At 38.9% G+C, this 16596-nt stretch overlaps 1 protein-coding gene across 5 annotated transcripts in view; it reads right to left on the bottom strand.

The window, feature by feature from the left end:
• The window catches only part of TCERG1L (transcription elongation regulator 1 like), a 248497-nt gene that overhangs the window by 55790 nt on the left and 176111 nt on the right, over positions 1–16596 (bottom strand). For all 5 annotated transcript variants that reach the window (XM_039482841.1, XM_039482840.1, XM_039482839.1 and 2 more), the window contains one exon: positions 5329–5454. In XM_039482841.1, coding sequence (XP_039338775.1) covers positions 5329–5454 — 126 coding nt within the window. The remainder of the gene's footprint in view (positions 1–5328; positions 5455–16596) is intronic.

The raw sequence follows: 16596 nt of genomic DNA on the forward strand, positions 1-16596 counted from the left end.
CATCTATAAAGCCATATATATATTATTTCCCTTCCTACAACTCTTCTCTCATTTCATCATACTACCCCTCTCACCCCCTGGATCCTTCCTACACTCTTTTCAAGACAGAAGAAAAATAGTTCAAGCTAGTCTCTAGGCTGTGATTCAGCCCTATGATAATTCTTGTTGACATGCTGTCCTCCGCTCTCTATGCTGACTTCCAAGACAATATCCACTTTAAGATACTGGTCCTAATCTTCAAAGCTTTCAGTGGGTGTGGGCTTAGGACATCTTTTAGATCACCTAAATTTCTGGGATGAAGACTATTGTGGTTAACATCTCTTCTACTCAGGTGCAACAGGACTTTCTATCACAAGGATCCAGAGTGGTAGCTGTAGAGAATACAGTAGGAAGATATAGATATATACAGAGAACATGAAAAAATGGGTGTTGCCATACCAACTCTAATGAGACTAATTGATTAAGGTGGGCTATTATCAGCAGGAGGAAAAAAAACTTTTGTAGTGATATCAGGGTGTTCTCTGTATATAAATAATCATGTTCTCTGTATATATCTATAGATAGATAGATAGATAGATATCTTCCTACTGTATTTTCCTGCGCATGCATCTGATGAAGTGGGCTTCAGAAAGACTCTGAGTAAATGTTCATCTTACTTTCAGCTTATGCTCAAATAAATTTGTTAGTCTCTAAGGTGCCACAAGTACTCCTTGTTCTTTTTACCACAAGGATAACACTCATCTGTGCAGGAGACAGAGCTTTCCTGTGGGCCGGTCAGACTGTGGAATTAACTCCTCCAGGAATGAAGGGCCATCACAAATCTCACCACCTTCTGTTTTAAGTGCAACACATACATTTTTAAAAAAACAAAACTTTACTAAAACAAAACACTACACTGAGCACACAATTCTTCCCCCAGGAAGAAGGGGAGAGAAAGAACAAACCACATGTGATGGTTGTTAGTCACATTACTTAATACAGTAGAGAAAGGCACTCAGATACTACAGTAATGATAGTGGTACAAGAACCTATGTAAAACAGAATAGATTAGAACAGAACAGAATAAAAAAGTTCCCAATCCCAGTTGCTAACAGAAAATTTAGAGATATAACTCATTACGACAATACATATCCACCCTAATGATTTTAAAGGTATTTATAGAATTAGATAGGGCTTTACTTAGATGCAATCCAGTTGAAATAACTAAGCATACTGTATTTGTATGCGGTCAGTTATATATCACGTCTCTTAGTAAGTCTGATAAATGAATGAACTTTTCAGAGGACCATCTCTCCTGTTTTAGCATTGACTCAAGAAAATGAGTTTTATTATGCCGTGGCTATCACCATTGTAAAATTCCTTATTTAGACTTATATTTTGACAGAAGGAAAAGCTACTAATGGGCCATTAAGTGTTACTTGTGATGAAGGAAAAAAAATCAGTATTATCTACGTAGATTATTGTACGGTGTTCTACAGAATATTTGTGGTGAATATAATCTGAATTTAAAAATGTTCTAGTGAGTGAGGCTAGTGAATCTGTCACTACAGTACAGTAAAATCTGGATTATACTTAGTATTTTCTAAAACAGGGTCATATTCCCAAAGTCTATTAATCACATTCAAATTCTCCTCAGTTATAGAACCTCAATACTCTAATGTATTCACCTGTCCCCCATGACATTTGAATTATCAAGGTTTTACTGTATTTTTGCCTACAGACAATGCAGCTCCCCTCTTTCAATGACAGTCACGATAAGGAAAGGTATATTTAGTATTGGTCATTGAATTATTGAAATGTGTATGGTTATGAAATATAATTACCAGAGAAACATAGCTGTACCAGAACAGATGTCACTGGTTTGTGTCTAGTCTCTGATCTTACTAATACATAAGCATATGACTAATTTTTTAGATATAAGTAGCCCTATCTATTTAAATCAATGGATTCATATACATGAATTTAGGCACAAGCTTTGGTCTTTTTCAGAATCAGGGCCCTTTTTTGGTACCTTGGCTACCACCGTGGCAAGTATTTGATGTTTCAGGGAAAAGTTTACTCAGAGCACTAGCTCAGGTATGCAACAGTGTTCTGTGGGGGAAAAAAAAACATTGAGAAGATGTTACACTATATCTTCCCTTTCGTATCTCCACAAATTATTTGCCCAGCATGAGAGTTTATAATCCTTGTGACATTTTGACACTTGCACGTCTGGTTGCAAACGTTAGAAGATCTATTGCTTTTTGAATTCCCCCAATGTATTTGCCCATGGCAGGGAATTTCCACAGATTAGTTACACACTGTGTAGGAAAGTATTTCCTTCTATCTATTTTAATTATTTGCCTTTAGAGATCACTTCATTTATGCATTTACTCAAGGTTTGAAAATGTTCAAACTTGGCAACGATATAAAGAACTACTTTACTACAGTCAGAATACAGGAAGTGCAGCACAGTACAGTTATCGCCCTAGCTAGACGATACATATATGATTCATTGCGCCACTAAGAAAGAGATATCTAGTTCCCCGGAAGGTTTATGTTTTGTTTTGTTTTATAAAGATTCAAATTCTGACCTTTTTAGGGATGTTTTCCCTCCCCTTTGTTCTGTATCCTGCACAGATGGGAACTTTTAAAATGGAGGTTCCTCTGACTCCTTTGCAAACACCTCACAATGATATACTGCTTTCCCTCTCTTCACTTCTTTCTAGGGTCCAGGCAGGCAAGGTCCAATAAACTCCAGTACACTTTTGATGGAAAAAAAGGGAGATCTATAGATGGAGTTTCCCTAACACATATGGATGGATCTCAGCCGGGGGAGGAAGGAAGCAAAATCGTCCACAGGTAGGTGTAATCTAATAGCCTAGAAGAAAGCATTGCACAGTTCTTGTGCATGCCACCTTCTATATTTCTTCAGACAGAAACTTTGATATGGCAACACACTGGAAGGTACGAGATTTGGGTTCTCAGCTCTGTTACTTAGTCACTTTTTGACCTGGGCAAGTCATTTTACCTTTCTGTGACTCATCTGCATAATGAGGATAATCGTATTTAACCATCTTTGTAAAGCACTTTGAGATTAGTGCATGAAAGACCCTGCACAATTGTGAATTGTTATTGCTTATTGTTATTAATTTGATTTTTCCATTGAACACAAGGACCACTGAAAGTGCTAACTTGTAGTAAGTAATCCATGGAAATGCTGTTGTGCCATCTTGGATAATATTAAAGAATAACTCATGGCATGGCTTTCCCTCACTGAAATTACCAGGGAATCAAACAAGAAAAATTGGGAAAGATGAATGAGTTTTATATTTATAAGAAAAAACTGGAAGCAAAAGTATAATGCTCATCTTATTTACATTACATGGGTAAGTGGAAAAATGTAATGATTGCTATTCTACACCTATGACATTTCAATGAGCCTGGTGCAATAGTGCTTGTTTGATTGAGGAAACCTATTGAACAAATGTCACACCAGACATACTGAAAATATTGATAGTCACAAAAAGGCTCTATACAATCAAATCACCAAACTTTATGATGGATAAAATGGGGAGGTTGGTTGTTTTTCAATCTGTCAATAAGAAGATTATTAATGGGGTCTCAGAACAACTATAAATCTTGTTACCCACCTGCAATTGGCTACACAACTACATATCAGAAAGACTCTGAGTAAACCTTCATCTTACTTTCAGTGCATTCCTTAAACAGTATTAAAGTCTATTTACTCCAAAGGATTTGATTTCAATATGGAAACATAACACAATTTAGCACAGTCCTCTCATTCTTAACGATTCACATGCAGGAGTTTTTTGGGTCTCCAACATAACTCTGCAGGTGATGAAAGCAGCTAAACTTCTGAAGAGTAGATAATGACTGAAGAAAGACAAACACATGTGAGTTGAAATACATTAAAAAGGAAACACACGCGAATGTCTTTGAAGTTTTCCAAAATATCTCACAATGAAAATATGACTAATGCCTGAAAACTGTGTGTAGACATATGTAAGAAAGACAGACGGAGAGAATATTCAGTGCAATCACAAATAAATCAGAAGATCTTATCTGGGGACAGATGTAGCAAGAAAATAGTCAACTCTCCTCTTCAGGGGAACCTATGATTCCATTAATGTATTTGTGTAGAACAGCCCATAATTATCAATTCCGTGGGACAAACCTTCAGCCCAGCCTACTCCAGACCTTAATTTTCATCCTGGGTATATTTTACCAGCACGATTTAGGTGACTTGAACATGGCTGAACTGTAATTTCTGAGCACAAAAAAGTAGATCAGCTTCTGAAAATTTGACCATCTCGCTCTACATCTCTGTGTGCAACACATTTTTTGTGCTAATACTGTTTAAATATAAGAGATTTGATATAATTACACCAGGACTAGAAACTATCAAAAATATGCCCTAGAACATGTGCTTACCGACATGTCCAAGTGGTGGTTGGGGTGTGTGTGTGTGGGAGGGGGTTGCAACCACTTTCAACCACTTTCTCTTCCTTTATGCTAGCTGGGGGAGGGGAGTTCTTGCAAGTTTTTTCTGTTGTAACATGGGGTCAGGGTATGGACAAGCTGGAGAACCTATGGCTTATCTGTTCTTCCAGCATCATGAGGTGCCTCAGTTCAATTCATCCCCTCATTCTAACAAGGAAGAGAAAGCATTTTGCTTAGTCCAAAATCAGTCATCCTACACTAAAATGCAGCTGTATTCATGGTCAGTCAGCCAGTATTTCACATAGTTAGAAAAACATTATTACAATTTCACATCAAATTCCAGTCTCCCTTTCACCATGACTTGCCATATGTAAATATGAATTGAGACAAAGCCTCAAGGATCTTTCACACCTTTGGGAAGGACCAGTTCTCCTCCTTCCAACCACATCCTCTCGCCTACAAACACATGCACATTTAGATGGCTGTGGACACAATACTTGGACCAGTGGGGCACATCAAAAAGCATCCTCTGCGGTTTCAGACAGTCTGACTCCACAGACCAACTATGACATGGTGGTTATATTATATCTGCAATCCCTGTGAACACTACTGAGGTGGAACACAAGAGGCCTAAGGATGGCTCCAGAAATTGATCTTTTGCACCACCAAATGCAAAGCTGCTGCCAAGTGACAGGCAGGGAAAACAGGATCTAAAATATTTTGAACAAGCTCCTAAATAATCAGAGTAAATTCTGTAGAATTTGCACAGCATTTTTTTCAGTTTTGCATTACTATGCAGTATGGGAAACATGATTTGGTCACAAGTACAGAAATATGGAACATATGGTTTAGTAATATAATAAGTACACTGAAACCTACACACACCTGTTAATGTCTGATCCACGAAATTGGTTGCCATGAAAGTCACAGCTGGTGTAGATACAGCAGCAACCCTGGTGACTTGCGTTGGCATCAAAGGAGTCATATGAGCATCCACTCTGGCAGCAGCACCTGCATACAGACCATAAGGAAAACTTTACTTTTTTCCCCACTAGATAAATTTATTAAAAATTGACTTTGCTTGTGCAATCTAATTTCAAAATGACTTTATTCAGTTGTCATTAAATATAACTGGGCAAATACTTCAAAGCATTTTTCTGAATAATCATTTGAATGTTTAAACTAATTTATTTTCGCTGTGTTCATGCCCCTTTTTGTGTTTGCTATATTCACTGGCTGGGATGTTCATAGAGACTGAATTTTAAGCAAATATTGGAGAATAATCACAGAAGGTGATTCTGAATTAGTTAACATGGAACAGTTTCCCCAGGAAACAAATTTTCAGGGATACACTCATTCAATCAAGAAACAGAATACACCAAGTAACCTATTTGCCCATCATAACTACCCAACACAGCTCTATTTTCTAATGCGGATTGTAGAATCTCTACAAAAATACATCTCCAAGATCACTGACTAATATTTATTGTCTTTTCCAGTTAACAGGTTTTAAAGCTGCTATTTTAATACCTTGTTTCTTCTATTATCAATTACATTTTCCCAGATGAACACTGAATTTTAGGCTACAAACCAGCACCATGAGGTCTACCTTGCTCACAGGTGAAAAGGATTTAAAAAAACAGGAAGTCATTTTAATGGTGCTCCATTTTTCAGAAGACTTGATCTTTTACTGCAGCGGAAATGGCAAAAAAATATATAATTTATTAAAGTAATAATGCTTTATAGAACTAGAAAGGAAAAGTTTTTATAAAGGGTTTAACTAAGGAACCACCTGGGAAAAATAAATAAATAAATGTTCTGCCAAAAATGACAGGTACTTGAGAAAGAGCTACGAGTTATTTAAGGCATTAAAAAGATGGGATAGATTTTTGCAGTTCAGTGAATACTGACGGTGATGCATTTTTATAACGTAAACTAGTATAAACCAAGATGGCTTCAAGACATCATAACATGGCACAGGACAGAGGTAAAGTGATCTATTCATTTCAACTTTGTTTCATTTTTGTGTTGTGAAAGCAATGCAGATACCAGTGGCACCTGCCCAGCAGGGATGCTTTCCAACTCTAAGAGACATCAGGAATATGGGACAACCATAGACCAAATGAGAGTCCAAATGTGCTGAGAGCATTGTGGAACTGTCAGAGTTATTTAGGAGCAAGGATCTGAACCTATGGAGATGGACAGTTATTTTGGGGTCAAAGTGATGAGTATGCTGCTTTTGCTATTGGCATTTAAAACTACTGGTATATTAGTAGTACATAGTTTTGGAATACATAGTTTCCGTTAACCACAGGCTCAATTCCAGCCTTTCAACCTTCTGAGGTTGATAAATTGCATACTGTGCATGTGTGTACTCTGCATGAGGGACTTTCAACTTAGATCTTAAAATCTCAGGCATGTCTGCTCCATGAGGACATTAATGATCCAATAGCACTTTTCCATAATAGTAGGAGTTGGGCCTGTGTTTTGTACAGTGGTGGTGGTGGGGGTTATCTTCTGATCCAAAGTGGCTGCATGTCAATGGCACTGTTTTTTTTAAATACCTTGGGAGCTAGTGCAGCAGGAAGAAAAGAGACTCTGCAAGTCTTCAATATGAAACAAAGATTTATATCAAACAGGATTCAAACAGAAGCAAAAAGACTTAAATCATGCAATACATGGAAAAGGAATGCATTATACATTAAGGTACACTTTCATCTTTATATTGTGGCAGCATCCAAAGGACCACATCATAACTGGCACTGTATTGTACTTAATGTTGCACAGGCACACAAGTAAGTGTGAAAAACACTAGGAGGGAATGGCCCATATATTGTGATAGTAATAGAAATAAGATCACATGGTTGCATAGCCCATGGTGATTCAAAATCATCTGAAATAACTAAATAGAATTAGCTAACCCTAACTGCTGTACAATCTAGCCATCCATGGTTGGCTGATTTCTTGTAGGCATCAGAACAAATGTGTGTCTTGAGGGATATGAAGGATGAGAGGGCAGTATCATTGTGGACTAATTCAGGAGGGCTTTCCAAGCACAAAGGGCAGCATAGAATAAAGCAAGGAAATGCTAGCGGAAGAAGTGGTCAAATGAACAGGCTAGGCTGGAAATGTTTGGTGGACAAAAGGGATAGGAGAGTCGGTGACGCCATAAGACCTCTCTGGTCTGCTTAACCTCTTAACAAAAACAGCCCGTAGTCTTCTTCCTGCTACCCCCATTCCTTTGGGAGGATAGTTGCCTGCTAGCAATTACCCTTGATGAGCTAGTAGGGGTTACTTGAGGGAAATGCAGAAAAGTTTAATTGCCAGCAGCTGTGGGAAATTCTCCAGTAAAGAAGCATTTCATTATCCCTTCTTATTTTTAGTCATTAAATCAGTGACAAGAAATTCCTACAAGACATCTGAGTAGCATGAGCAAGGAATCATTTTGCAATGTACTGTAATTAATTTAATACAGACACACTCAATGGAAGTCTCCAAAATAGATCATACGGAAGAGATGAATTAGATACCATAATAATAGGCACCTTAAATAGTGTTTTACTAAATATAGAAGCCTTTGAACTTGGCAATCATTAACACGATATCAAACCATTCTCCAGTTTGAAGAGATTCCGGTGATGATTACTTTTTAGGGCCTGCCTCTGCTCCCATTGAAGACAATGACAATACTTATATTAACTTTTATAAGAACAGGGTCTTAGAAGATAAAGTAGCTCTGAGGAACAACCACTGCTCACAAGGGTTCTACCATCTGAGTCTCAGGTGTCTCTGAATATACAAGAAATCTTCACAGAAGACCACTCATATAAGGTGTCCCCCTGTCTTACAAAGCCTTCCTACAGTATCCTCTGACATTGAGTAAAAATCTTGTTTCACATTTATTGGAAAACCATTTTTTAAACTATGATTTAGATCTATGCTATGATTTATACTACATAAGCATGTTTAGAAATTAAATATATAATATTTATTATTTTTAATAATTGGAGATATACCAATCTCTTAGAACTGGAAGGGACCTTGAAAAGTCATTGAGTTCAGCCCTCTACCTTCACTAGCAGTGAATTTTTGCCCCAGATCCCTAAATGGCCCCCTCAAGGATTGAGCTCACAACCCTGGGTTTAGTAGGCCAATACTCAAACCACTGAGCTATCCCTCCCCCAAGGATACCATTTTAGATTGTTTCCTTTAGCTTTGTAAAATAGTATTAATGATCACAAGGAGGAAATATTTCTCCTATCACTTTAAACAATTACAGAAACAGGTTACAATGATATTTACTCTTCTAGACTCTTCTAATTTTGGTGAGGCAAGAATCAATGTGTACATAATGAGTTCCTTGTTATCTCCCTTAGGAAGGAATAGACAGGGAAGGCTAGATAACTAGTTTGAATTTATTGAAAAGGGTCATTTTCAAGATAATGACAAGCTTCATTATGAAAGTTAGAAGGGAAATGTCATGCTTTGTTCTCTCATATTATTAACATTTTAACATTTCCCTATAATTTCCAGGCAGACTCTAGGAGCCAAATTCCCTGAAAGCCCATACTACACTATATTGCTGGGTTATTTCCTAGTGACAGACCATATTCCAAAAGAGAAGGCTGTGGAGGTGCAATGTAAACACGATATCTTATACTGAAATTGGAGTCACTGGCTGGAAAGTGACCATGCCCAGTGTGGCCGGTGCATCAACTGATTGAGTAGTTCTGCAGATATTCTCCCACCAGCACAACTCCTAATCAAACACAAGCCGTCAGAACTGCTCCCTAATGGAAAACCCACAGAAGACAAGAACACAAACGATGCTTGCCATTCATGGAATTTATACCTCCCTGTACCAGTTGTTGCCTTTGACTGAGAGCCATCACAGTGGCTAGTGTCTATAGCAGATATCCAAATTCATCCCAGACAGATGATAAAAATAACCTCTGAGTAACTGATGAAAGTCTAGTCTATGAAAAGAATATAAAAGGTCAAATTCTTTTCCTCATGGAAAAAGGTTTGCAGCTGCTATTTTTTAATTTTAATTTTTCTGTTTAACATGATAATGAACTTAGTGTTCATTACAACAGACTGATAACACTTGCTTGTCTTCCTCCACATAGCTTTGCCTAGGTTCTTCAGTACTTACAATGACTTCCAATTCTGACAACCTGAGTAGTGGTTCAATGATGTAGACAAATGGCAATTAGGATGAGACCACCTTTTTGCTTGTGAGCTAAGAAAGGGTTTGAACTTAGGTATGATACATGAGGCCCACCCCGCACCTCCACCATATGCAACTAATGCATTGATCAGGTGACCTTGCCTGAGATAAGATACCATTTAATGCATATGTCGGGCCTGATCCTGCACCTCTGAAGTTAATGGGAGCTTTGCTATTGATGTTGATAGGTGCAGGATTGAGCCCAGATCACCTGCAGTATGATATCCTGTCTTCCTTTTTTATATTTATTTAAACTTTGACACCCTCAAACTACAGATTTCTATTAAAAAAGTAATCAAAATAAGTCATTTCTGATTGCCCACACTGATTTACTCTTTTTTTAGAAATGCACTGCAATCCTTAGTTACAGCTTTGCCGCTGTTGATATGCTGAAATATCATTATAAGCACTTACAACAATTATTCTCATTTCCTATAGTTAAAAGCAATGGGAGTATTTCCATTTGGAGAACAAAATAAAAAAACATTAGAGATGAGCTTGAATCAGAACCTCAAGTTTATCCCTTCACATCATTTATTTTGCAGGGGAAGGAGGAGATTTGGGTTCCTATCTGCAGATCTAAACCTTTCTCTACGGTTTTCTTTCTAAGTTGGATTCAGTTCAGTTATAGCACCAAATGCTGAAAATCTAACAAGAACAGCTAGTCTGAAGAGAGTTCTATATCTCTGGGCCAAAATCGTGAGAGAACAGCAATCTGACCCAAAACCTAAACCCCAGTCACGGCTTAGCTGCCATGACTTGCAAGGCAGCCTAAAGAAAAAAACTAGAACTTTATGAAAACTGCTTTAGAATGCTTATGAGAAAGTCACAAATGTAAAACTAGTGCAGTGCCATCCCATGGCTTGCAATTTACTTCATGTTTGCAGGAATAAAGATCATTCCATGGCTATCCTGACAATCACAATTCAGTGCAACTGCACTTGTATTTCCCCTTTGTGGTCCAGCAAGGGCACCCACTCCAGGCTCCCGACTCCTCAGCTGTCACCTCTCTTGGGCAGAGACCCATCTCCCTCTCTCCCTCCCCTCTCCTGACCAGGATTTTCCCATGCTGCACAATTCCCTGTGAACGCTGATTTCCCTATCAAGTCACACTAACTAAGAATCTATACTTCTCTCTCTCCAGAGGCTACAAAGAGCATAATTATCTACAAGCATAAATTACTGCATAACCCTTTCTAAGCAAGCAGATTTATTCTTTATATTACATTACAGAAAAACATATAAAACCATAAAAGACCCTACACACATGCTAATAAGTTTACCAGAGATCACCTCAACTCCAACCTCGGGTTCTGGCAGGTGTCAGTCCTTCAAACCCCATCAAAGATATTTTTTTTTCTGTGATCACAAATTCATAACCACTTCAGCTCAGAACAAGCATACCTGTGGATCTGTGCGTCACTCCTTTATACAGTTTGGGCCTTTGATCTTGGGACCCTGGGAACAGGTAATCAACAGACCCTCTCCTCAGGGCATAGCTTCAAAGGGCTGGGTTTTGCATAACCGTTGGCAGGAGGGGGAGAATTTGCATTCAGCTCTCCCTAGATATTTCCCAGGAATTTGACTTCCCAAAGTTCATTCTTGTCGGCCATATTGTTCAATACAGTCCTTTGATCATCCAGGCCCACAATAGTACATAACCTTTTGATTTAATACAATGGACTCCAAAACTTAATTTAAAAATGTGTCTCAAAGATATTAAAGAAAGCTGCCATATCTGTCATACTAACCACACAGAGTGTGAGATATAAATGAGCCAGCAATTCAAAGCTAGGCATACAAAATGCTCACAAATATATGCACACAAATGGTGAGATATCTAAGCACATCAGGCATCTGCATACAAAAATTACAGATGCATAAATGCATAATACAATTATGTATGCCTAACTTTGGAAATAAGTGTATCTGTATTTGTTATGGTATATATTTAATTATTTCTTTATAGCTTGCCATATGATTTATATACATACACCTTTTGAGAGGTTCATTCTATTAATTCTATCAATGTGCGTGTTGTATGTTCAGACATGATTCTCTATATTTCATTATCTCATTAGCTCTTTTCTCGGTGTTGATTTATTTTCACATTTAGTTACAATAAATTTAATAGTGCAGCTCTCACCACAACTGAAGAAATTAGTTCACAGCTCACCCCAATGCACTTGATTGATGTAAGGCAATCATATCCTTTAAGGAATAAATATTTGTGATTTTTACAACTTCATACTCATAAAAAAGCAATCTTTGCAATAGATTGCTTTGGTATGCAAATGCCAGATAAACATTAAGGATTTGGTTTGATGTCATAATGTAACATAAGCTTTCAAAATGAACTTAATATAACCTTCAGAAATGGAGTATTACCTAAGCACAAACCATAAAGAACCGAACACATACTCACATATACAGTGAGCAATTTATGATTAAGTTAAGGAATATTGTGTTGCAAAATTATAATGAAGTATTTAACATGTATTTAAAAAATACAAGCAACTTATATGTAAGTATAACTATGCTCAGGGAAACATTACTGGGAGCAATGAGACCATATCTGCTGGAGGTTCAGAAATCTGAAGAGTTATTGCAAATGACTCAGTGTCCTGATTTGCATATTTGATGAATAAACATTACCTTGTTTACATAAATGACAGCAAACATTCTGAATACCAGAACTTAAGACCGACATAGTTGCAGCATTGAATGAGCTTTAGGGATATAGGATTCTCTATTATCCAGACTGGCTCTGGTGTCGCCTCGGGGCAGTATCCAAGTAACTCTGATAGCTCCTTGGGGCTCTGCCCCTTGTCCAGGACTAGGTGGAGGTCTGCAATGAGGTGCTCATTTCCTGGGGAGTTCTGCTGTCAGCTGAGGGATGCTCTGACTGGGGTGCTGGCTCCTTGCTGGGTGCCTAGAATGGGTAGTAACTTATTATCTCATTGTGGGAGCTCTTGCTTTTTTGATTGTGTGTTGTGGGGAAGTGGTCTGGCTGCCCTGCCTAGTTCCTGTACCCAGGGAGAGAGTTTGACTGTAAAGCCACAGATGGGTTGGAGAACTATGTTCATGGCTACAACTCTGAGGTTAGAGTCTTGGAAACATAGCATAGCCCTAACCTGCAAGAAACAGTACAGAGCAGAGTATCAAACATTCAACTCTTGGGTTGGGTTGGATCTGGTTCCCAGGGTGTATTTGAGCAGCCTGCTTGACATATTCCTATTGTGCAGAACAACAGCCTTTATTAAAGGATTTTTCTAGCCCTCATGTCAGCAGAGGAAACCCTCCAAATGTGAAATAATTTCTGCCTGAGGCTTCAAACAGTCTGAAACAATGACTCAAAGAGGTGAACTCCACTGTTCCCTATTAATCTCAAGCCGCATGAGGACAGGTCATTCTATTCTGGTTCCATCCCCTGAAAGATCAGCAAAGAGGGTGGGAATGAAGCTGTCCAGGGGTGGAAATTGGTATTTGCTGCAGTGAGTAAAATGCAGAAAGAAGACTAGAGGAAACGTGTAAAAACAGAAACAAGGAAGAAAAACAGAGAAAAAATATTTGGGAAGAAGGAGAAACAATGATCAGAAAAAAATCTGCTTTAAAAGGGGTGAGAGAGTTCTCACTGGTGTCTGATACTGAATGTGAAAATAAGGGACTGAACAAATAGGGTGAAATTGCAGTCAATTAAATTCAATGAACATTTTTATTTCAACAAGGGAAAGTTGTCACCCATAATAAATAAAAATGTAGTTATTGCATAAAAACTGTATCACCCCTTCATCCCTGGGAAAACCTTGCTGTGACACCAGTGACAGATCTTCTGTTGATTGAGAGGAGTATGAAGTCCTGAATTATATACCCTAGCCCAGGGACCATAATTAAACAGGAAACCTGGCCCTCTCCTCCGAATGAGTTTGATACCTTCGACACAGAATATCTCCTCAGCTTTCCACAGCTCCAGTTCCTCAAGGCATTAAAGCATGTCTTTAAGTCCCTAGGCAGAAGCATTACAGAAAGCAGCTCAAAACAGGAGACTCCCAGCCAGAATGGGAATGTTAATGGACATATATGAAGTAATTTCAAAGGAAACAAGTTAAACAGTGCAGAACATATATGTTTACAATCTGATGGGCTCCACTGGCATTTTCCTTAATTAATGTTGGGTGACTTCCCTCCTTTCATTAAAAGTTTATTTTCTACACTCAGACTGTGCTTGCGAGTGGGGAAATATTGCCTCTCAGAATCACCCAGGGCTGGTGTGTAATTTTCCCTGGTAACTTTGTCGGAGCCAGTTCTGTGTTGTATTGTTGAAAAGGAACCCCTAGATTTTGAACCCGGCCCTGGTTGCTGCTAGCTCCACATGGTAGAAGGGTTACAGTTACAAGAAACTGGGAAGTCAATCTACTATGTGTGAGAATTATAGAAGATATTCTTTTTCACCTTTCACTTCTTGAGTTTTTTCCAGAATAGATTACTCTTACACCATTATTGTTGTTTATAACTAGTATTAAAGAGGGCGACATTTTTTGCCCATGGAGCCTGAAGATCTATCACCTTTGCTAGGTCTCCTGCCTAGTTGCTTGTGGCCCTAATAGACCCTAGGAGAGATAGGATATAAGGTACTTGCTTCATTATAAAAGAGTAAAACTGAATGCAGGTAAAGTTGAACAAATTAAATTTTATTAAACTTCATCTGTTGCCTGTTCTCCCAGTGTCCCCTCAATAAGATCCCCTCCAAGGAACACAGGCCTTCTGACTCCAGTTCCATTGTGCATGATACATCTTCCCTATTTTAGAAATGTTTTAATATAAACATTAAAAACAAACAAGTGATATCCAAATCTCACTCCTTGTCACTTCAGCCAGAGGTTGCTAGCACATAGACAGCTGGAGACTTGTCTTTATCATAGTTAGTTGGTTACATAGTCTTTGAGGTAGTTTGGTCTCCTCAACAGATAACCAAATCAAGACAGCCCTCTCTCTGTTTCCTGGTCACTGGTCTCAAAGTCTAGCAAACAGTCTCTTCCCTCCCTGTAAGGTTGGCCTCCCAATGGTTCCTCTGTCTCTCTGTTCCATAGTAATCTCTGTAGGCTTTCTCTGGATGTTGTGTCTGGTGCATCATAAGTGTCTCTTGTTGCTTCAGGTCACATGTCCCTCTCTCAGCATATGCACAGTGTGCCCAGCCATTTGATAATAATAATAATTGGAGATATACCTATCTCCTAGAACTAGAAGGGACCTTGAAAGGTCATCGAGTCCAGCCCCCTGCCTTCACTAGCAGGACCAAGTACTGCCCCAGATCCCTAAGTGGCCCCCTTAAGGACTGAACTCACAACCCTGGGTTTAGCAGGCCAATCAGCCAGGTGAAGAGCCTGCTGTTGAAATAAGTCAGTGGGTGCTTGTGAAGGATATGTGACATAATCTGAAGTTGACCGCATTTACATCATGGGATGTTAGAGAAACCCCATCTGAAGAGATTTGCTGCATAATTGCCCTGTCCTGTTTGAAACCGATTCAGAGATGTTACTAAGTATTGGAAGCCAGGGCAACAGTGGTAACACTGTGCATAGCTTTGTTAAGCTCTACCTTGACCAGCCTAGAGTGAGACAAGCAACAGACAGACAGGAACACAGAACTCTGCTGTTGAATAGCAGAGGGCAAGGGCTGATGTTCTAAGAGTCCAGACGCTCACACCCCCAGGTTGAGCCGGCCAGTTTTCTGTGCTAACTGTTCCGAGTGCTAACTTTGGTTGTTGTCTTCTTCAAGTGGTTGTGGTACCTCAATGACCTATCCAAGGTCACGTTGAGGTAAACCGGGTTTGGGTCATGCTGCAGGTGTTCTTAATTTAAGAAAATATTTAATTCTTGGTTTGCACTTGAATTATATAGATGAAGTATGCTAGAAACCATCTTGGAAAAGCTCAGCTGCAGGCACCATCAACTATAGCAGTCTTCCATGAGCTTCATATCATCATTCAGGACCATGTCAATTTCTGAGAAGGCCTGAGCTTGATAGCTGCAGCAGATGTCATCGGCATAAATAAACTTTCATGAGAGCATTACTGGCAAGTCGTTGATGTACATACTGAACAGTATTGGTGAAAAAACTCAACATTGAGGAAGACCATTAATCTGACACTTTCAGGAACTGAAACAGTCACCATGTGTACTCTGAACTACCTATTTTGGAGAAAGAGCTCTACTATTTCAACAACCCAACGTGGGGCAACTTAAGAGAGTTTACACAGAAGGCCTCTGTGACAAACCATGCCATAAGCAGTGGTCAAATCCAGGAAGATTGCTTCTGTCTTTAAATTTTGTTGAAAACCATTTTCAATAAAGATGGTCAAGGTCAAGATTTGATCAAAGGTGCTACATCATTTCTTCAACCTTGCCTGCTCAACTTGCAAGACATCGTCCAACTCTGGAGCAATTTGTTGGAGTATCAAGCAGTCAAACACCTTAAAACATACTGACAGCAAGGGTATTAGGTGGTAACTTGCCACATTGTGGGGGTCCTTGCCCAGCTTGAGAATGGCAATAATCTTTGCTTGATGCCTAGTGTGTGGTACTTAATGACCCATATATAGAAGTTAGTGAGCCACTGTGATGCCTTTGGTCAAAGATGCTGAAGGAATTCTGACAAGATGTTATCATACCTCGCTTTGGTGCCTGGTTTGATGGAGTTAAGAGACTTATCTAGCTCATCAGCCATGAATGGCTCTGGTTGACTCCTGCCCACATTCTGATGTTGAAGCTGATGCTAATCATCATGTACTTTTTATTTAAATTGCATCTCCAGTGCAACCTTTGCTACCCACAGTAGATGGTTTGCAACCTCACTGGGCTTAACCAGTGGGTGATTTTGGCCTAGTAGCCATTGGGCAGCACCCAGCCAGCAGATCAGTTTCC

Source organism: Mauremys reevesii, linkage group 7 (genome assembly GCF_016161935.1).
Source record: "Mauremys reevesii isolate NIE-2019 linkage group 7, ASM1616193v1, whole genome shotgun sequence".
Taxonomy (NCBI): Eukaryota; Metazoa; Chordata; order Testudines; family Geoemydidae; genus Mauremys; species Mauremys reevesii.